This window comes from Ambystoma mexicanum, chromosome 8 (genome assembly GCF_040938575.1).
Source record: "Ambystoma mexicanum isolate Mex_15411 chromosome 8, UKY_AmexF1_1, whole genome shotgun sequence".
Lineage (NCBI taxonomy): Eukaryota > Metazoa > Chordata > Amphibia > Caudata > Ambystomatidae > Ambystoma > Ambystoma mexicanum.
The window spans coordinates 1,672,999,902-1,673,022,087 of record NC_090929.1 but is presented as its reverse complement, the minus strand read 5'-3'; the positions used below and the strand labels follow the sequence as shown (position 1 = coordinate 1,673,022,087).

Below are 22,186 nucleotides of genomic sequence, written 5' to 3'. Positions count from 1 at the left end.
CACTTCGTACCTGAGAGTAGAGGAGGTGGGGGTGCAAATGAGAAGTCTAGAAAGGAGGCAGAGTTATTGGAGGGACAAGGGTTAGAAATAGCTATGATGTTACAAGCATTACTGCCTAGTGTCCATCCCAAAAATACATTGTATCCTTTGACAGAAACGCAGCAACAGTCTGCTCTTGGAAAAAAAACAATTGGCAGTTCCTCGGAGGGACAACAATTCAAACACCTTAATTATTGGCTGTCGTCCTGCTCCTCATCCACAATATCTTTTAAATAGAAAGAGTATCCTTGAGATATTCTCTGATGTAAACCAATTGGAGGATGTGGGTTCAGCTGATATTGAGCAAGTTGAATTTATTGATAAAAACATACTGACCACTAGTTGTCTGAGGCTGCGTTCTCGATTGGTCCGTAACATTATTTGGTCGGCCAAAAAACAACTTTTTGATTTGGGTTTCCTGCTCACTCTTGGTCCTTCTACTGATAACGACCTGGTTAAGGCCCCATTGCAAGATGTCGAATCAGTGGCTACTTCAGGAAGTGGGGAGTGCCCTGATCGTGTGCTGCAATCTAAATGTGAGTGTAACTGTGCTGCAACTAGTTAACTAAACCAAAAGTACAAGAACAGGCCGGTATTATTTTCATCCTGGAACTCTTGTGGTCACTCTCTTGTTTAATAACCAAAAAGTAAATTGAAATCAGTTTGACATAATTATGCTCCAGGAAACTATGCTTACTAATTCCCATACTTGGCAAGACCATATCATGCATTTTAAGTCTGCACTACAAGGCGAAAAGGGTCGCCAATGTCTGGCCTACTAACTGCCATCAAAATCAGCTCTAACATTAAGTTAGTTTCAACTCACTCCCCGAACGCTTTTGTTCACTTATCTATAGTATCAATCTGCTTAGTTTTGTATGCTTTAATCAATGTTTATTGGAATTATAATGGTATTGATGACGAAAGTTTCTTTGAGGACATGACCTGCATGTTGGATTTTATTGTGATGTCACCGTAAATTAGCCATACCGTAATAGCTGGTGATCTCAATTTGCACTTTTTTTCCGTTAAGAAATCTTCGGAAAACTCTAGATTAGTTCAATGGGAACATATGTTGTCCTCTCAGGGCTTGTGTATGCTGAATGGAACCTGGGAGGGGGATGTCCCTCCAAGTCACACTTGGCAACGTGGAATGCACAAAGCGACCATTGATTATATATATATAGGTTGACTCAAAGCTGTTTATGAGTGGGGTGTCTTTTAAAGTAATGCCTGTAAGTGACAGTGAACACCAACTTCTAACAAGTCAATGGCCGACGCCCGTGGCAGCAATCCAAAAGCCAGCACCAACTTACTTTGGTGTCTTAAGAACAAATGTCCAAGTAAATAAGGATTAAGTGGTGTGAGGAAACAATACACCAATATGCCAGTACTCTTACAGCGGCCTTTACTCACTCGTGACTAAGCAATGAACACCCTAATCTCTGCTATTATGATCTTATGCAGGAACATGTACCAAGGGGTCAGAAAAATAAACGGCCAGTATTAGTGAGAAATCATGTCTTTGATATACAGGTCAAAAGGAAGAAAACTGAATATCGTGCGCAGAAACGCAATGCTCTCCTTCTCCCTTTAAAATAAAGAATAACACTCCTGACTAAAATTAAAACAAGACACAGAAATTGGTTGAGATCCCATGGGGCTACCCTATTTCAAAGGGATGGTGAGAACATGTCTATGACCCGTAATCAAAACACTGCTCAGATGTGGACTACACTAAATGCAGTCACATCCACTTCACAAACTATGGTACAATCTCATAATGTCACCGAGAAGAGCTGGATTGAACATTTTACCAAGAGATTTGCAAAACCCACAACGGCATTTGTTGGGCACGAATGTGGAAGTAAGGTGCCATTCCATCTTAAATTTACGAAAGGTGACATATTGCATATTATCTCCAGACTAAGTCAATCTAAAGCCCCAGGGCTGGACGGGCTTTCGAACAAGTTATTCAAGCTCAATCCGGCCTTATGGGCAGAAGTCCTATTTCAAATTTTCCAAAATATCATTTTTACTCAAACCATACCAGCTCTTGGAGACATGCTATTATTATACCATTGTATAAAAAAGGTGGCTGCCAGCAGCCACAAAGTTATCGTCCGATCGCCATACTAGATGCTCCTGGCAAATTGTTTAGTCATATTATTTTGCAGGAGTTAAATGAATGGACAAAGCGTGAATTCAAACGAGATCTGTTTCAATCTGGTTTTGTTAGCGGGATTGGCAATGCCCCTAACATGCTTATGCTTAATCTAATCAAACACAAATATGTTGACGAAAATCATAATCTTTATGTTGCCTTTGTTGATTTCAGTATTGCATTTCACTCGATTGATCGCCAACTTCTTTTCAGAAAACTTCAACAATATGGTTGTCCCTCTTCGATCCTCACATTAATTAAACTCTTGCACTCTCACACTTCTTTGCAAGTGAAACTGTCTATAGAGGGTTTAATATCAGCCATAATTCCTACTGAACGAGGCCTAAAGCAGGGGAGCATTTTAGCCTCCACTTTATTCAATCTGTTCTTGTTGGACATAGGCATCAAATTTGAGAATGCAATTGCAGACGCACCCAAACTAGGTAAACAGAAGGTCACTTGGCTTTTATATACCGACGACCTAGTGTTATTATCATGTACACCTTGTGGACTCCAAAATCTCCTAAACAAACTCCAGGAATATATTACTGAGAACAATTTGATCATTAATCTTGAAAAAACCCAAGTAGTAGTTTGCCACAAAACTGCCATAAAAAGAATGTGTAAATGTACCTGGTCTCTACACAATCAAGAATTAACCACGGTTCAACAATACAAATATTTGGGTCTTCCCTTCACAGAAGTTATGAACAACGGCACCTACTCTTTAACTCTAGATGCGAAAAATCGCTCAGTAATATCACAAGCTAAAATACTATTGTTCAGATATGGTAAATTTACACTAGTCCATATCATTCCTTTTTTTTTAACAGAAAGTAACGCCCAGAATTACTTATGGGGCAGAGACAGTGGCACCGAAACCCAGAGCCTTTTGGGACCGTCTTGAATCACTTCTGGAAGGGAGTTTTGGGGTTGCCGCAATGCACCCCAATACCAATGATTCGTTATGAACTGGGCATAATTTCTTTTTTCACTCAAGTATTGTGGAAATTCTGTATACTTTACAGGAAATGTTTAATCGGAGCATCATCCCCCCAACATATTGGGTGCGTTAGCCAACTACTCGATAATCTCCGATATGAAATTTCCCAAGAAATGGGTTGATTGTGTCTTACACACCCTAGTCAAGGCTGATATTTCCCTGGAATTCTTGCTGATGAATCCGACGAAGGCCAAACTGAAATTATTTCGTTTTGATTGGATAAGTACTCGTATGCAGTGTTTAGAATATGTGGACTGTGGTCCGGTAAAGTCCTCTCACAAAACAATGCATTGCCCAGAACCTTACTTAATTAAATGTGCTTCTAATTTTGTAAGGGCACAGATGTTATGTATTCGTTTGAACCATATGCTTGACGAGGCAGATTTTGGGAAGAAGACAATTGGTGTCACAAGACCAAACATTTTGCAGATACTGGCTCAATCAGCAACAAACTGAAACACTATGTCATTTAGTGGTTGAATGTCCAGCTCGGAGTTGCTGGAGGCAAAAATATTTTCATGCAAAATGCAATTTTCAAGTATTTCACTCTAAAGAAGAAATTTTGAATCATTTGGTAACTAACACCAAATCTTCTGTTCAGATTGCACTGGCTCAATTTGTTAAGAATGTGATTCTGCATCAAATGAACTAAGAATGCAAAGTTATGTTGCGAATTTGAAAAATTCGAACACTGTTGTATTGTTAATTTGGTTTTAATCTTTTAGGTCTAAGTTTGTGTAAAATTGAATTTTGAATGTTTCTTCTCATTTGTTAATGGTTGTAGTGTTGTATTTTCTTTTGAAAGGTTGATTTATTCAGCCAAATCAAAATAATAATAAAAAAATAAAAATAAAAAAACACAAACGGAGAGGGAGCTGTAGCTGAGGCGGACGTTCCTGGTGGTTCCTGCAGGTTCACGGTTCCTGAAGCGACTGTCGGACTGACAAGAAGTAGGAAGACTGGAGGGTCCTGCGACACCCAGGGAAGAAAACAGCAGCAGAGCACAACAACGAATAAAAGGTGCACTCCTTAAAACCCAAGCAGGGTCCGACCTTCCTGGCTATCCGGCCCACTGTAGCTCTGTACAGCGAATTCGACCAGAGGGGTCCTGGCTTGCCGTTTGGGCAAACTGGTTGGTCCCACCAGCTCAAGGGAAGAAGTTTCCTGGAGGATCTTCTCTGTCATTGGATTCGGGAGATTCTGACCTGCAGCAGGGCTTCAGCGGGTGGTTCAGTCGTTATAGGGGTCCTCTTCTTCAAGTTCCTCGTTGGTTCTTTCGTTCCAGTGGCGACTCTGCCTTTCCAGTCCCAGAGACCTGCTTTTCATGCAGTTTTCCCCTATTCATACAGCCTGGCTGTCAATCACACAGCAGGGTGGCTGGCCTGGTAAGGCCAGTCTCCTTAGCCAATCAGACAAGAGTGCGACTTGGGTTACCAAGGGAACCCATGGCAGGGGTCTGAAGATCCCTCCCTCACATCCTGCCTACCTAGACTTTCAGGCGCCTTAAGGAGGGCTTCTGTGCAGAAGCCCACGAAAAGACAGGGAACAAAGGAATCAACCCCGGTTTGGCGCACAGAGAAAAACACGAGAAAGACTTTAACCAAAAGAAATGGCGAATAAACCCAGCCGGAGCCAAAATAAATGTATTTGGTCAAGCGGGTTTATGTTCGAGGCTAATATAAGAGCCTAAAACAATACCACGTTAATATAATAGTTACCACTGCCACCAGCCAAGTCTTAATGTTAAGGGAGAGAAACAAGGCTCCAAGAGGTACAGACAAAAAGGGATAAGAATTAATCCTTTCCAATACACCATGTAAGTTGGGGTGTACTGGGTCTGTGGTTTAAAGAGACTACATAAAGTTAATGGCAACATGTTTCTGGGGGACAGTAGTCAGCCCCAGGAAAATTGAGTCAGAGGGAAGTCTAAAAGACAACCCTGTGTCACTGCACTAAAGGTGCTGTGTTACAAACACAAAGAAGTGGTGCTTGCTGAGTAGGTGATGTTCCAGAGCCCAAGAACACGCAAAATGATAAAAACACACACGGAAAAACACACTCTTACCAGGCTCACACTCTTACCAGGTGAAAAAAATAAATCCTAGAAATCTACCAAAGCTGCTGAGGGACTCATTAGATAAGGGAAATTAGCTATTTATGAGAATTCTCCCTAACACCACCTATCTGCCCCTCAGTGTCCGCCACCACGTCTTTCCTCCCAAACTGCTGACCAGATGCCTAAAATTGGCTTACCTCTGGGTACTCCACCCACTCCTGCTTCAAGGACCGGTCACTACTTTTCCATGCACTCCAGGCTGGTTACCCTTAGCAACCCCGGCCTGCTTCCCACAATTACTAAATTCCAGAGTCCTTGTTTGCTATATGCGGGAATGGAAGATTTTGCTGCTGTATTTTTAATCTTAGTAGAATTCATCGATTTTTTTTATAGCAGGAATTGTCGCAAATATATGTGGGGGAAAATAATTAGATGAATTCTATTTCGTTAAAGAAATACTCAACCAAATCATATAGAAGCATGGAAACTGCTCTCCTGAACATCTGAGAAGACCTGCTCTCCAACCTCGATTCCAACACCCCTTTGTCCTCATCTTACTTGATCTCTCTTCTGCCTTTGACACGGTCAACCATGCCACCCTGCTCAAAAGTCTCTGTGGTAACCTGGGTATCACAGATCAGTCCCTGGCTGACCTCCTTCCTCTCCGATCGACCCTCCCAGGTCCAACTTGGGTCCTTCCTCTCCTCTATTTCTATCTCTACTTGTGGTGTTCCCCAGGGGTCTAACCTCTGTCCCTGGCTGTTAAACCAATACCTGGCACTTCTTGCCCACTGCATTGCCGCTCTCTGCCCCAACTTTCAGTGCTATGCGAATGACACTCAGCTCATTTTCAGGCTCCCTTCAGCCACCTCTTCTCCTTCTCTCATCTCCGACTGTCTGTCCTCCATCTATGCCGCCAATGATCTCTGCCTTAATGCCAGTAAGACCAAGATTCTCCTCATCGGCACACCTACACCCTCCTTTCCTGTCACTCTGGCCAGCCTTACTTGGCTTTCTTCCTGCTCACAGCTGTGAGGCTAAAATCCTTGGGCTCATCTTCGACTCCACACTTTGCTTCTCCCCTCACATCTCCGACGTATTCTTCCTTTCCTCTCATTCCCCCAGAAGCTCATGTCGCCTGATGCCCTCAGATCGTGGACATCCATTGGGAAGGGCAGGAGCCTACTCCTCCATTGTTGTCGCATCAGCTGCTGGAGAAGCACGCTACCTCGCCCGCATCCGACGCACCCATGGGCGAGAATATTAAACATCCTGGCCTGTGCATGATGATGCACCATAGTTTCCATCAAGAAGCAAACACCAGCCACGCATGTCGCTCTCCGACGAATTTCTGACCTAATATTGAGTTTTTACACTGATCTGTAGCCTCTGAAATGGCAGCCGGCACGTTGTGTATACATTGCTAGGCAACGTTTGAATCTCTGCTTAGGGCCCTAATAGGTCACTCTGACCTACTTTACCCGGCTACCCACACCGGAAGGCGAGAGCCCACCTTTCCTCCATAAGGCCCTGACACAAGGCTAACCCCTGTCTTCGCCTGTCTGTGCCTTCGGGGCCATAGGCACTGCCTGCTTACCACTAGAACATCCAGTCTCAGGTGAATCATTCTTGGAGCAGCTTCGAACGGAGTCCAAAACATTGCTGACACAGCACAGCTGGCCATAATGCCCAACGCAGTGCGCGCTCGATCAGGACCCCTGCACCACACGACTCCAACTTCCCACCATAGAGGTCTGTTCACCCCTAGCAGAACTACTACTTGAGTCATGCCTAATCTTTATTTCTTCATGCATATGGCAAACCATACTGTTGTCCCCATACGACTTTGACCACTGCTTGGACTACAGCATAACCTGTTACCTCTACGGTACCGTATCGTACCGTCCCTTCAACCTTCTTGGCAAAACACTACAAGCGCCCCATCTGGTACGCTCGATTCTGCTGTCCTCCGTTTTTTGATCTACGTAACTGTTTTTGCACCTGTATTAACGTTACATGCCATTACTCAGTTATTGCCTCTGAATTTACACAACACTTGCTCAACATACTATGTTGCTGATTGATGTGCCATATCCCTATCACGGTCAGAACGCTGCACCTCTATCTAATTGTATAACCACTTATACTGAGAGTGCCATTTAAACCACACACTATACTGGATTAACCACTCTGAATTGCCCATATTGAAACACCCCATTCAATGATGGATTGGCCTATTCTGAACTGACTATCCCAATCTGAACAAGTTTACTCAGAACTGCTCAGCTGATTAGCCATCCAAATTGCACACTGTGCATTGCCCCTATACTGGACTAGCCTATTCTAAACTACTTATCCGACTACCCTATTTGAACTACTTTTTTGTGAATTGACCCTATGCTGAACTAGCCTATTCTAAAATGCCTATCTAAGCCTAAATTGAATCCCCTACTCCTTCGATTAGCCCCCTCCTCTGCGGGATTAGACACCTAAATTGTTTCCTCTTCTACAGGTGTACTGCTGCAAGCTCCTTTTTGTACCTCATTTACTGTATCCTCTTAGTCAGACTTCTATCAGCACTAGGATCAACTCAGTCACTGCATTCAACAAATGTTTCCTCTCATGTCCTATCTAACAGCACCACCAACCCAAAGCACCTCACCTCACCCACTTCACTCATCACACTTGCCATCTGGTCCATCCTCAGCATGTCACTCATGCACACAGACCCCACACCACCACCAGACCACCGCTTTACCACATTGTGCCCTATACAGAACACCCAGTACAGCCCACACACCACCAAGATCAATGACCACACCCTCTTCAACCCTAAGCTCCGCAGACTCAGAGCCCGCACTAAATTACACATCACTCACCGCAGCACCCCACCACTATCGACTTTAGAAACATTAGACTCAGCTCTCGCACACCAACTACTCACACACATCCCCCACACCATAAACTATCCAACACCCATCCCCTCACACAATACACTGCGCCTAGCCCATCTCCCGCACATACTCACAATTTATCACCTATCTCACCCCCATCACCCACCCACCCCACACAGAACTGAAATGTGCACTTATCAATGCCCGGTCCCTCCCAGCACACGCACTGGAGTTCAACAACCTCATCACTGCCCTTAAACTCGACCTACTAGTCATCTCTGAAACCTGGCTACATGAGGCATCAGGCCCTTCCCTCTCCCTCGCCCTCCCTCAAGGATACACGATTCTGAGACAAGACTGGAAAACTTCCAAAGGTGGAGGCGTAGCCCTCATCTTCAAAGATACCCTCTCCATCAGACTCTGCAGCCAACAGTGGGAAAACAACGCTGACCTGCTCATTGCCAAACTCTCCCTTTCCCACCAACCGCACCATCAATATCCTAATCACCTACAGGCCACCTAGCTCACCGCCAGAATTCCAAAAGCACCTCCTCCAAATCCTAGGGAATAATCTAAAAAGCTCCACTAAAACTATCCTACTCGGCGACCTCAACCTAGGCCTGCTTACCCCAAGGATAAAGTTGCCGCCTCTCTAGCCAAAGAACTCACCCACATGGCGTTCGTACATAAAATCACTGCACCTACACATTGCAAAGGACGAACCTTAGATTGGATTGCAGACCACAACTGTGCGTCGTCCATCACCAACATCTCAGCCCCCCCATGGACAGATCACCATCTCATCCTATTTGCCATTCTCACCACTCCTAATTGCAAGTTACTCTCGTACGCCCCACCTGCCAAAGTCAGAAGCACAAAAAAAACAAAACCAACCTTGCACCATTCTTCAATATCCCTGAACTTAAACCTCCATTTAACTAGACCCCATCTCTCTGGCCAACACCTATGCCAACGTGCTCAACGAAGCTATCGAATCCATAGCTCCCCAAGAAGACAAAAAAAAGAGAAAAAAAATACATGCACTTTAATTCCTGGTTCACAGAAGAGCTAGCCACCCAACGCACCAAGAAGCGTCAAGCTCGAGCCAATTGGCAATCTTCGCCCGACCAATCCTCCCTAAATGAATTTAAAAAGATCTCATCCACATATAAAAAAGCCATTTTCCTAGCTAAATCAGAATCCTTCAATCAAAGAATATCCAAAGCAAACTCTAAATCCAGAGAAATGTTCACTATCTTCAAAGATCTCACCTCCCCTGCCACCACCCCGGATGAAATCATCAAAGACAAAGCCTGGTGCTCTAGCATTCAGGACACCCTCATCAACAAAGTTAAAATGCTCCAAGAAAAAATATCTACACAACGCAAAGCCCTTCCCAATCAAAACATCCCACTCCCCCCCTCCTAAACCTCTCTCCCAAACACCCCTCTTCGTCTTAAGCGACGTCACCGAGACAGAAGTTACTAACCTTCTCAAACATATCAAAGCCCCCACATACAAAGGGGACCTGTGTCCCCCTACCATCATCAAAGAGTGCGCAGACTCTCTCACCCCCATCATCACAGCATTCATTAATGCCTCATTCTCCTCAGGAATCGTACCACAAATCCTAAAAGAAGCCTGGGTTCACCCACTCATAAAAAAACCTCCCTAGACCCCACTTGCCCCAACAATTACCGCCCCATCACTACCGTTCCCTTCCTCCTCAAAATCCTGGATAAAGCGGCCCACATCCAAATCCAACACTATCTGGAAGACATTGCCATCCTTGGCAGAAGAAAATCGGGCTTCCGCAAAGGCCATGGCACAGAAACCGCCCTCCTAGATCTTAAGAACCAAATAACTAAAATATTGGATACTGGCAAACCTGCACTCCTGCTCCTCCTCGATCTCTCTGCCGCGTTTGATCTTGTTGACCATGATATCCTCACCTCCCACCTCCCCAACGCCGCCTCTTTCTCTAACAAAGCCACCTCAATGATCACCTCCTTCCTAGAAGGAAGGGCCATGAAGGTCTACTCTGACCAAGCCTGCGCAGCCCCCACCACCATCAACTGTGGAGTCCCCCAGGGGTCACATAAGGCACCTATCCTCTATAATCTGTACACCAAACCTCCGTTTGACCTGTTGGATGCGCTCGGCATAGCCTACACAAACTATGCAGAGGACACCCAAGTCCTCCTCCCCCTTACAGGAGAATGTGATCATGATGCAAAAGCTCTCGACCAGATATATGCCACCATTCAAACCTGGATGGCAACCAACGGTGTCTGCCTAAACGGGGACAAAACTGAGATCATCATCTTGGGCCCTAAAGAAATCCTCTCCAAACTAAACACTCAATACACTCACTTCACCATCGACCACACACATATATCTGTCTCTACATCTGTAAAGACTCTCGGAGTCTACTTAGACTATACACTCTCGATGACAAGACAGGTCAGCGCCATCTCTTCTGCCTCTGCCCACACCACTAAACTTATAACTGCAATAAAACCCTTTGCTTACCTCTCAAAATTGCTTGTCCATAGCCAGAGCCACAACAGGAGCCAGACTCGACTATCGCAATGCCCTTCTGGCAGGCAAAGAACAACAACAGGCTCCAAATAACACAAACTAATGCACTCCGCGCAGCCCTACACATTCCAAAAAGTGACCACATATCCCAAGCCAGACATGAAGCCCATTGGCTCCCAGTCAAGGAAAGGATCAACTTCAAAATTCTCACCCTTAAGCACAATATCAATCTCTCCGCCCCCTCCTACCTCTCAGAAACAATATCCAAAAACATCTCTGCCCGCCCCACAAGAAGCTACCATGCAAATCAACTCTGCATACCATCCATAAAAAGAGCCAACGCCGGCGGCATGGGCTTCCCCCACATAGCACCAAAGCTCTGGAACGCCCTTCCCAATGCACTTAGAGCAGAGCCCTCCTTACTTGCCTTGCAGAAATCCCTCAAAACTACACTATTCATACAACCATCCCTGCACCCTGACGCATTATGTATCAATGTTTAGAGAGCCCTTCGCTCCGAGTAAAGCCACTAACTGCAATATACTTGCTCCATGTAACCTTGAAGATGAACCTAAATGCAAATATGTACTTGTTCCTTACTATGTTACTGCAAACTAAGCCATAGAATGCAAATTTGAATGTTACCACTAAGATTTCCCTGTAACCAGATACGTGATGTGCACTTTAAAAATATGAATGAATGAATGAATAAATAAATAAATAAATAAGAGCTATGGTTCTCTACAGGCTGGACTACAGCAACAGCCTCTTTCTAAATCTACCTGCCTCTACTCTCCCCATGGGCGTAATTTTAGGGGGGGACAGGGGTGTTTGTACCCCCAACTTTGATGGCACACTATTTTGTCCCCATTCATTTGGCTGGGGCACCTTTTCTTCAGATGTCATGTCCCCACCAACATTTTAAGCAAAGTTACTCCACTGACTCTCCCCCCTCTGCAACTAATCCAAAACAAGACTGCAAGACTTGCCCTTGGCCTCAAGCCCAGGGATCTTATCCCTCCAGGACTGAAATCTCTGCATTGGCTGCCAGTGGCGGCGAGGATTAAGTTCAAGACCCTCTGCATTGTCCACAAGGCTTTCTGGGGCCTGAGTCCTCAATACCTCCAACTCCCTCTTCCTAAATATCTTCCTTCTCAAGCTCTTCGCTCATCCGCCTCCAACTCCCTCAGGGTTAGTCGCTTCTAGGGCTGTCAGAAGATGTGGTGAGGCCCGGGGCAAAACATTTGGTGAGGCCCCCTTACAATTATTTGCACTCAGCCAGCGGCGGCACCTCCGCAAAAAGGAGACTCAAGAAATCTCCCCTTGAGTTTGTGTGCAGGATCCCAAATATGGTTTATTACTACAACTGTAAATGAACTACAGCAAAGTTAGATTTCTCTACTGAAGAAAGGTTCATGCAGACTAACTTTTGTATCATATGAATAAATATATATAAGATGGCATGAGCTCTCCACTGCGCCACCTCCAATTCTCTGAGGGTCAGTCACTTTTCCAAGCAAAGAGTTGAGGGCAGATCTCTTTCTTCGGCTGGGGCCTCCCTCTGGAAACAGCCTCGCTGCCTCGCTGAAACTTGAGAACCATCTCCGGTTCCGGAAGCACCTCAAGACCTGTCTCTCTGCCTCTCCCTTGCTGATCACCTGCCTGATCCATGCACTGGTCACCTGGTCAAGCTCTGAATTCGGACCCAGGTCCCTGCCTGTCCTGTTGCAATCCCGCTCTGCCTCTTGGCTCCCCTGCACTTGTGGTCCGTATCTGTAACCCTACAGTTCCCGCTCTTGGTCTTATTCTCCACCCGTTGGCTGCACTTATGAGTACCCACACTTGCCACCCATTGGCTGCACTCTTGTTTCTGCTTTGTTTCTGCACTTCTGCATCCTACCCCACCATCAGCACTTCTCCCCTCCCCCCTTCCCTGCTCTTGCGCGATCTGAATGACACAAGGACTAAAAAGATCTGTGTTTTATCCTACTCTTTTATCTCTCCCTCCTTGCCTTGTCGCACCTAGAAACACGTGTGTATAGGCACGTTATAAATGCCATATCACATCATTAAGGAGCACCCTGCCCCTGTGTGTGCATTAAAACACACATCATACTCAGTGACAAATGATGTACAGTGGAGGCTGGTACATTTCTGAAATTAAGAGGCTTAAATGTTTGTGCCAATTAGGCAGGATCAACAGAGCACAGTGAAGGAGCATAAACCAAACAAGGGTTGCCTGAGGGGGGTTCTCACTTCCAAGAAAATGTTTGAAACATTGGGTTAAAAGTATGCATTTTACAGAACTTTTGTTTGCAAAATTGGGTAGAAATCCATACAGTTTGCAATTGGTTTTATATGGAAGCATGTGGAAATTCCCAATAGTTGCAAATCACAAATTGTGCATAGGAACATTTTCCAATACATTTCATGCCGCCTTTCCACGCGAGATATGCTAGTATAAAAGTATATTCATGCTGGTTGTTCTAATTATGTCGATGCAGGCTGCATCAATATTTGCCATTATTACCATGTACAGACTCCCAGCCAGTAAAAATGCCATGCCACAGAAAGTATATCCAGGCTGACTGTGTACCATAAGTGTTATTACTGGCTAGACTGGCCTACATTCCATGTGGGCCAATTTAGCCAAGTTGTATGTTTGCTTTTACCTTGATGCATAGTCCTGTGCATCAAGGGTAAAGCAAAAAGAGCACTGGCAATGCTAACAGTTTGGGCATTCGTGTAGGCATGGGAAAGGCACTTCTGTATTGGTATTAGCTGGCCATTGATAGTGTCAGTGTAAAATGGGTTGAGTACCTGAGCAGCTAATAGCAGTGCCTGGTAAATGCCTAATATTTATACACAAGCCAAAACTGTTGGCTTCGCCAGTGCTTATTTTTAAAAGAACTTCAGAGACGGACATGCAGGGTGTTTTTAAATTGAGTGACAGGAGGCAGACCTGATTAAGACATTTTTATTACACCAGTTCCCAGTTTACAACTCCAATGAAGTCATGAACTCTCAGAAGACTCCTTTGAGGAAAAACTTGCTGGCACACTGAGGAAAAAGTTTGATGGCAAGGCATGTTTAAAGATAGCTCAAAGAGTTCCAGTGAAGAGGTGTTTTGGGTGGGGAGGGCAGGAACTGGGTAAGAATTGCCAAAGGGATTAGCATGACCATGAAAAATCTTTCACTGTTAGCACCTGCGTTCATATCCATACATTTTTAGGTAATTGAAATCGTGATGTGGGGTTAGAACTTGCATGCTAAGGGAGTAATTAGAAGGGAAGCGGTGACATGCGACATCTCATTCTCACAGCAGTCCTTAAGTGTAACGTTTCAGAAATGAAGGCAAGAGGTAGCTGCTTGTAACGTTGAAGCTTCACCAGAATAGACTCATTCGAAATGTGGAAAGATGTTAGGTGCCCCCACACAAGGAAGTTTGCCCCTTCCTCACAGCCTCTGACATTAGCACCTCTCCCAACATTTGAAGTGTTAGTCCCCTCTCCCCCTGACATTTTAGCCTAGGTGCACCCCTGATGCCATGAACCCACTCCTTAATGAAGTGGCCCCCAGGGCGGCTACATTTAGGGGTGGTGCTGAACACACACTCACAAAAAACACTTCACCCATGCATTCATCCACCAGTTACACAACTCCATAAATGCATGTATACATAAAGCCAAACAGCATTGACACAAACACCAACATGCACGCATGCATTCATACATACACATATACATACTAATTTAAATACACATATACACTTTTAATTTAAAATAAAAAACACTTACCTTACCTCCATGCACCCTTAAAAAGCATCCACGCAGCCGACATGTAGACATGCTGCCTGACAAGAGACAACTCCTCTCTCATCAGTCAGCGATCACTGACAACATGAACACACTGACTGACAAGAGAGAACTCTTCTCCCATCAGTCAGCATAAATCACGCTGACAACATGAACACACAGACTAACAGGAGAGGAGTCCTCTCCTGTCAGTTTGCGTGGTCATGCTGAGCAACGTGAACACATTGACTGACAAGAGAGAACTCCTCTGCCATCAGTCAGCGTGGTTGTAAAGACTGGTAGGGTGTGTCTGTACTTCTGCTCTCTATATGGTAGAGGAGAGGCACAGAGGACCCCAGCCAAGATTCTCTATTATTGGTACGTGGTCGAGCAATCAAGGCCTAGCTTCTCAGGAGGTGATGCAGGCTGGTTCTTAAGTACAGTGTAGTCCCCGAACCCCCACAAAGAAATGTCCACACACTGTATTAATGAAAACATAGTCTTTATATAATTAATATTCAAGGGTATGTACACGATCACAATAACGCACTTTGTACTCGGAAGTCAATAATGATAAATATATACAATTCTAAAGTGGTACCACCAACGTTATCAAATCTCATTAAAGGGCATCAACTGTACGGTTAAAATGTCACACAGATTAATAACGAGGAAACCAGCAATAGAGATAGGCAGGAACGTAAGATGGTTGAAACAATAGGCAGAATGCTGACCCCTACCAATAGGCACAGTTTTGTGTGGAGATCCCCCCACCTGGGCAACCTGTAAAATAAAGATATATCGCACAAGCCCAGTCCATATGTTCAATAGTCTCACTTCTTCCTATAAGGTTTTACCCCCCCAATGTACCTGGTGGAGTAGAGTCCTCCGACGATGCGTCGACCGATCCTTCTTGAGTGACTCCCTTTAAAGGCAGGAGCCACGGATCGTCGAGAGGTGTCGGGGAACTCGGCGTTCGGTGTCGGGTAATCGACGGCCCTTCTTGAGTGCCCTCCCTTTAAGGCAGGAGTCACGGGTCATCGAACGTCCGACGGTGAACAGGGTGAACTATGGCAGGGAAGTGGCAGCTTCGTTCCTAGCGGTGCTCGCAGACGACAGAGCGTTGGAGTTCTGCAAGGAAGAGGCGTGCGGGACACCTCAGTGACAATAGTTCTGGACCGCAAAGAGATGGTGAAGAACTGTGGCCCAGCAAGGGCGTCGAGTCGTCGGCGTCTCTGTGGTCTTTAGGTGGCGGGAAACCCACCGGTGGATGCTCCTCGGCGCGCCGAAGGTCGGGCCTTCTCCAGCGGGAGACAAGCGGGTGAGGATGCAGACGAGAGCGTCCGATGATCAATGGAAGTTCTTAGGCAAACGGGAGCACGGCGGCTCCGGTCGGCGGCGGCGGTCGTCGACAGTGGCGGACAACAGTCTGAGTGCTTCTCCTTGGAGTTCTGCAGCAGTCCCCGTATCGGGTCGGCAGCCTGTCGAAGGTCTGTCTACCTTACCAGGTCCTCTCTGGGTCAGTCCTTGGAAACACAGCAGCTTTCAGATTGCGAAGGAGAGCGACAGCACTTCTTCTCGTACAGCGGGGCTTCAAGGTCAAGCGTCAGTTACTCCAGTTACTCGTCGTAGTGGACTTCAGCTTCTGAACACGATTCCTAGCAGTGAGAGGTCGCCAGATATACTGTTGATCTCCCATTCATTCCGCTGGGTCACACTCAAGCATCCAATCACGTCTACGGGCATTCATGCAGGCAGGCAGCCAATCAGGCACACGAGGTATTCAGGCCATTCACTTCTCTCCAGACACTCACAACAAGTTATGTGTATTGGGACAAGTACCGAGCCATTCAACACTCCAAGCTGCATTCATACCGGTTTCGGGCAGGGTTGTCTCAGTCATTGTGTCAACCACCAGATACTAGACACCTACAACACAGAATGCATATTCATCACACACTCTATTCACCCAGGTCCCACCCACAGGAGGTACCCACAACATACATCACCGGGAAGGCTCCAGCTAGTCTGGCCGGGCCTTCACAACAACACCATATATGGCATTTCAACCCAACAGCCAGTCAGGGGGAAGGGACAGAGTCAGGGCTTCCCAGGACTTTGGGAAAACAAGGTAATGGGTAATAGAAAGCAAGAGGCCACAGGGGCCATCTTGTTTTCCATCAGGAATCAACTGATCCCAATGGCAGGGCCAGGGTATCCCAAAATGGAGGATACTTCGTGCACCTGTCAACTTCAGCATGGAGCTGCCACCAGCCCATACCCTGCTCTGCGGGCCCCCCACAGGTGCCTAAAAACATACACTAGGGGCACAGGGTTGTACCCCCACCCATGGGTGCCATAAGGGTATCCCATGTGTCCATTCACCAAACCAAAAGAAAGAGCTGCACCGCCAGGAGTCCCAGCTGAACTCCTGCGTGGAAAACACGAAAGGACACACGATAAAAAGCAGTCAAGGACAAGGATACGGAGGCCCTGTCCCTCCAATGCATTTCCAGCATCACAGTGGTCACGCTGAGCAATGTGAACACACTGACAAGAGAGAACTCCTCTTCCATCAGTCAGCGTGATCACACTGACTGACAGGAGATGAGTCCTCTCCTGTCAGTCAGTGTGGTCATGCTGAGCAACATGAACACACTGACTGACAAGAGAGAACTCCTCTCCCGTCAGTCAGCGTGGTCACGCTGAGCAACGTGAACACACTGACTGACAAGAGAGAACTCCTCTTCCATCAGTCAGTATGATCACGCTGACAACATGAACACACTGACTGACAGGAGAGGAGTCCTCTCCTGTCAGTCAGCATGGTCATGCTGACTAACGTGAACACACTGACTGACAGGAGAGGAGTCCTCTTGTCATTCAGCATGTCCACGCTGTCAGCTGAATAACGGGAGGCAGCAGAGCTCACTTCTGAGCCCTGCTGTCTCCCATTATTTTGCTGTTTGTTGCGGAGCCAAACTGCCTCGCAACAAACAGCAAAATCATTGAGAGCAGGCAGCACAGTCCCCCGTGTGAATAAAGAACACGGAGGACTGTGCTGCCTTCCACTTAGGAGAGGGGTCGCGAGGCCCTCCGCAAGTGCGAGTCCCGGGGCAGTTTGCCCCCCCTGCACTCCCCTTGTGACGGCCCTGGTCGCTTCTCCAAGCAGGAGTTGGTGGTAGATCCCTTTCTTCTGCTGGGGCCTCCCTCTGGAACTGCCTCCCTGCCTCTCTGAAACTTGAGGAGAACCATCTTTGGTTCCGGAAGCATCTCAAGACCTTCCTTTTTGCTTCTGCTTTTTCTCCTCCTCTCCCCTGCTGATCTCCTGGCTGAATCTGATACTGCACTGGTTACCTGGCTACCTTCAGATCTAGGGCCCAGTACCTCCCCTGCCAGTTGCACACCTGCACTGCCCCTCTGGCAGCCCTTGCACTCGGGGACTGCTTCTGCATCCCTACAGCCTTTAGTAGCACTTGACACATGATGTCTGCACTTACCCTTGCACTTGCCACCAGCTGGCTCCCCCTTTTTATTTATTGTCTTTATTTATTTTACTGCTTTCCTATATACAGCACTGCCCCCTCCCCTTCCCCTGAACTTTGCCCCTTCCCGCCTCCCCTGCACTTGCACGATCTCAATGTCACCTGGCCTAGTAAGATTGTTGTCTTTGTATTCCCTCCGTTACCCCTCCCTTGTCACGTCGCGCCTTGAAACACTTGCGTAGAAGTGCTTTATAAATGCCATATCATATCATATGCCCCTTGTGGGAACACCTTCCTTAAGCAGTTGAATGGAAAAGCACAGGGCCTGTTTAAAGCAGCCACTGAGGACACAAGGAAGTCACAGATGCACAAATGAGACAATGTAGGCCCTTCTGGGAGACACACATTTGGCAATATCAAATTTAGCTGTGCCCAGTTGCTGCATATGTGTTCACCTTGTCCTGTCAAAACTGGAATTTAACGGTGCCCAGTTGCTTAACGTTTCCACCTTGTCCTGCCAAAATATCTTTGCCCAAAATCAAATTTAGCCATGCCATCTGCAGCCTCTACTTCCTGCCCCTTTCTTCTCCTCCCCTTCCCACCCTCCTCCACCCTCTCCACTATCACTCTCTTCTTCTATCCTCCTTGGATTGTTGGTGTATCGTCCCACCTTCTGTTTTCAACCCCCCACCCAATCCTCATCTCCCTTCCACCCTACTTGCCCATTCCCTTATACCTTGAAAACTACTTAACTACTCAGAGCGTAGTAATGCTCAGTAGTCCTACACTCCCCCCACCTTCACAACCCACCCCGCCTTCCCTGTATTTATGTCACGCCGCTATATAATTGTATGATCCATTTCAACTTAACATTGTATAGTAGCCTGTCTGTTCTACCCTACCCCACCATACCCCCCCCCCACACCCACCTTTACCCTATTTGTGTAAGGCACTTTGAAAAACTAAGGATTGACGTCCGACATTAAAGAGTTATCTTCACTGTTACATGCAGTGCTTTAAGTGGGTCGGGCCGGCCCCAACAGTCTCCTAAAAGTGGGGTTGAGCCGGGACCCTGCTGGGCTGGGGGGACACATTATCATGAAGTCAGGCAAGCTGAGAGAAGTGTCAGCCAGCCACAGTGACGCTCTGGCTGGCTGACACTTCCTCTGGTAACCATGACAAGCGTCTTTGTCCGTCGGCAAAGCTTTACAAAAGATGGCTTGAATTGTGTACTTTTCTAAGCCATCTTTTATAAACCTATACATTTTTTTTTTTGTAAATGGTTTGAAAACTACACAAACCATAAGTGAAGCACACAAATATAATAATGTTACATATTTGTGTTCCCACCTTACTATGGTGTGTGTACTTTTCAAGTCATCGTGTGTACACACACCACAGTAAGGCATGCAAACACATATATAAATGTAAGCATGCATTTATATATTTATGTCTGTACCCTACTATGGTGTGTGTACTTTTCAAGTCATCGTGTGTACACACACCACAGTAAGGCATGCAAACACATATATAAATGTAAGCATGCATTTATATATTTATGTCTGTACCCTACTTGCATGCTAAGGGAGTAATTAGAAGGGAAGCGGTGACATGCGACATCTCATTCTCACAGCAGTCCTTAAGTGTAACGTTTCAGAAATGAAGGCAAGAGGTAGCTGCTTGTAACGTTGAAGCTTCACCAGAATAGACTCATTCGAAATGTGGAAAGATGTTAGGTGCCCCCACACAAGGAAGTTTGCCCCTTCCTCACAGCCTCTGACATTAGCACCTCTCCCAACATTTGAAGTGTTAGTCCCCTCTCCCCCTGACATTTTAGCCTAGGTGCACCCCTGATGCCATGAACCCACTCCTTAATTAAGTGGCCCCCAGGGCGGCTACATTTAGGGGTGGTGCTGAACACACACTCACAAAAAACACTTCACCCATGCATTCATCCACCAGTTACACAACTCCATAAATGCATGTATGTACACCTACTATGGTGTGTGTACTTTTCAAGCCATCTTTTATAAACATAGAAATGTTACATAATTATATGTTTATATAAGATGGCTTGCATATTACACAAACCACAGTAAGTATGCATACAAATATATAAATGTTTACATGCATTTATATATTTGTGTACCTTGCTATGGTTTGTGTACTTTTTTAAGGCCACGCCCATCCCACAAGCCACGCCCCCAAATGAGCCCCCCACCCCTGATTTCTTACCCCACTTAAAGCCCTGGTTATATGTATTATTTGCACTTTCCCCGCTCTGTGCAGGCCTGTATCATTCAGAAAATCAAGGCTCTAAATGACTTATTTCCCACTGTTCCCCCCACCTACTTGAGCGCTTTGAAACACTTCTCAGTGTAGAGGCGCTATACAAATAAACAATAAATAAATACATACTAGGACTATTGGAAAACACATGTAGAGCAAATGAGGCCCGACTGAGATTAACACCTGAGGCAATACAGGCCTGCAGAATGACACAGGCAACGGCAATATATACCTATGGTCTGAAATAACCTCTCGAACAACTGACCATAGAGACGGGCGATACACAAAGCAGAAATTCAGCGAGGGCATATCACGCATATGTGGCCATACGTGACTTTACAGAAGTAAAGATTAAGAGGACTTTAAAAGAGAAAGTAAAGACCCGTTTAAAACATCAGAAAAGCCTATGTCTCATTCACGAAGTACAGTTGCAAAACGCCCCTGTGCAGCTCACAAAGTGGGACACAAACACTGCACATGGAAAAGGCACAATGAGCACTTTTGCAATTTCTGGACAACGTAAAACATTATTGCCAATACCCCGTCTTCTTTGGCATCGTACATTGAGAGCTGTAGTCCCCTTTAAAATGACATGTTCTTCCCACGTGGGCGTGCACCAAAATCTACCCCTCGGCCCCTGTGCAGCCCTTTCATCCGTCTTACAGGGATGTGACAGCACTCTCATGGGGGTTGGCATGTACAACTTACACATGCCCGTCTTTTGTATCGCTGCCTGGGGTATGAGCCCACTTTCCCATCCCCTGAGAGTCCAGGGGTATCCCTTTTACCCAGAGGTCGTTTGTGTAACACAGCTCCATTTTTCCCACCTCCTATATAGTGCCCAAAGCAAGAGGCACCCATGCATAATCATAATGGAGTATTTGGGAAATGCAAAGTGAGGTATTTGCATAGGTTTTGCCTTTGACAGCCCTCTCTGGTGGAGAGGTCTGCAACCTTTGGTCCTCCAGATGTTTTGGACTACAACTCCCATCAGCCCCAACCATCAAGGTCAATGGCCATAGATTATGCACGTATAGTCCAAAACATCTGGAGCTTTGCAGACCCTTGCTCTAGGGGGCGAGGAGGATGGGGGTGGAAGTGTTCTACCTAGGAGGGTTTACTGGGGGGGGGGGCAATCCACTCCATTCCCTCAACCCCGTGTAACTATCCATCATGAGACATGAGCCCTTTTCATCATCCCCTGAGGATGTGAGGATGCTTTATAGCCAGCCCCCTCAAACCCCCATGCCTTTTCCCCTGGGTGATTTCACTCGAGGGGATGCGACCCCCTTCCAGGGTCTGGGACATCCTGCACACCCCTTCTGAGGGCATGAGCCCATTTTTCCTCCCTTGGCAGCAGCAGTAGGTACCCCTGATCTCGCCCGCCCTGCCCCCTCACCAGTCTGCCGCCCCTCGGTTCTGCGGGCTTAGTGCCCCGCTCAGGGTGCGCGCTGAGAGCTTCACGTTGACTGCATAGGGGAGTTGCATGGTTGCTACCAGGCTCCCGGCGCCACCGCTGACACAGTGGCTGCTCTGACACTTCCGGGTAGTCCAATGCGCATGCGCACTAACAGCTGGGCAGCCCGCGACCCAGGGAAACAGCTGGGCAAGCTGGCGTGCGCACTATCGGACATCTTTACTACTGGCACGCAGAGCGTCTGGGTGTCAGCCTGCGCATGCGTGTACCCATGACGGCAATGGGGCGGCCATCTTTACTACTGGTGGTGTCCCAAACTTCTACCTGAAGGATATATATTTTCATTCAGCCAGCAATTGCAAGGAAAAACAATTATCCAGCTACCCTGAATGTATTATTAACATGCCAAATGATTCACAACACAATGCATTGCAAAACCCAACTCACCTGCCCCTCAAGGTTTGCATTTTTTTTTACCTTTATCATAAGTGTATCATAAGTTCC

The 22,186-nt window shown here is 46.4% G+C and overlaps 1 protein-coding gene across 1 annotated transcript in view; it reads right to left on the bottom strand.

Moving 5' to 3' along the window:
* Positions 1 to 21,834, bottom strand: part of WDR11 (WD repeat domain 11) — a 1,001,187-nt gene extending 979,353 nt beyond the window's left edge. The window contains exon 1 of the mRNA XM_069611952.1: positions 21,665 to 21,834. Coding sequence (XP_069468053.1) covers positions 21,665 to 21,753 — 89 coding nt within the window. The 5' untranslated portion in view covers positions 21,754 to 21,834. The remainder of the gene's footprint in view (positions 1 to 21,664) is intronic.
* Positions 21,835 to 22,186: the final 352 nt, after the last annotated feature.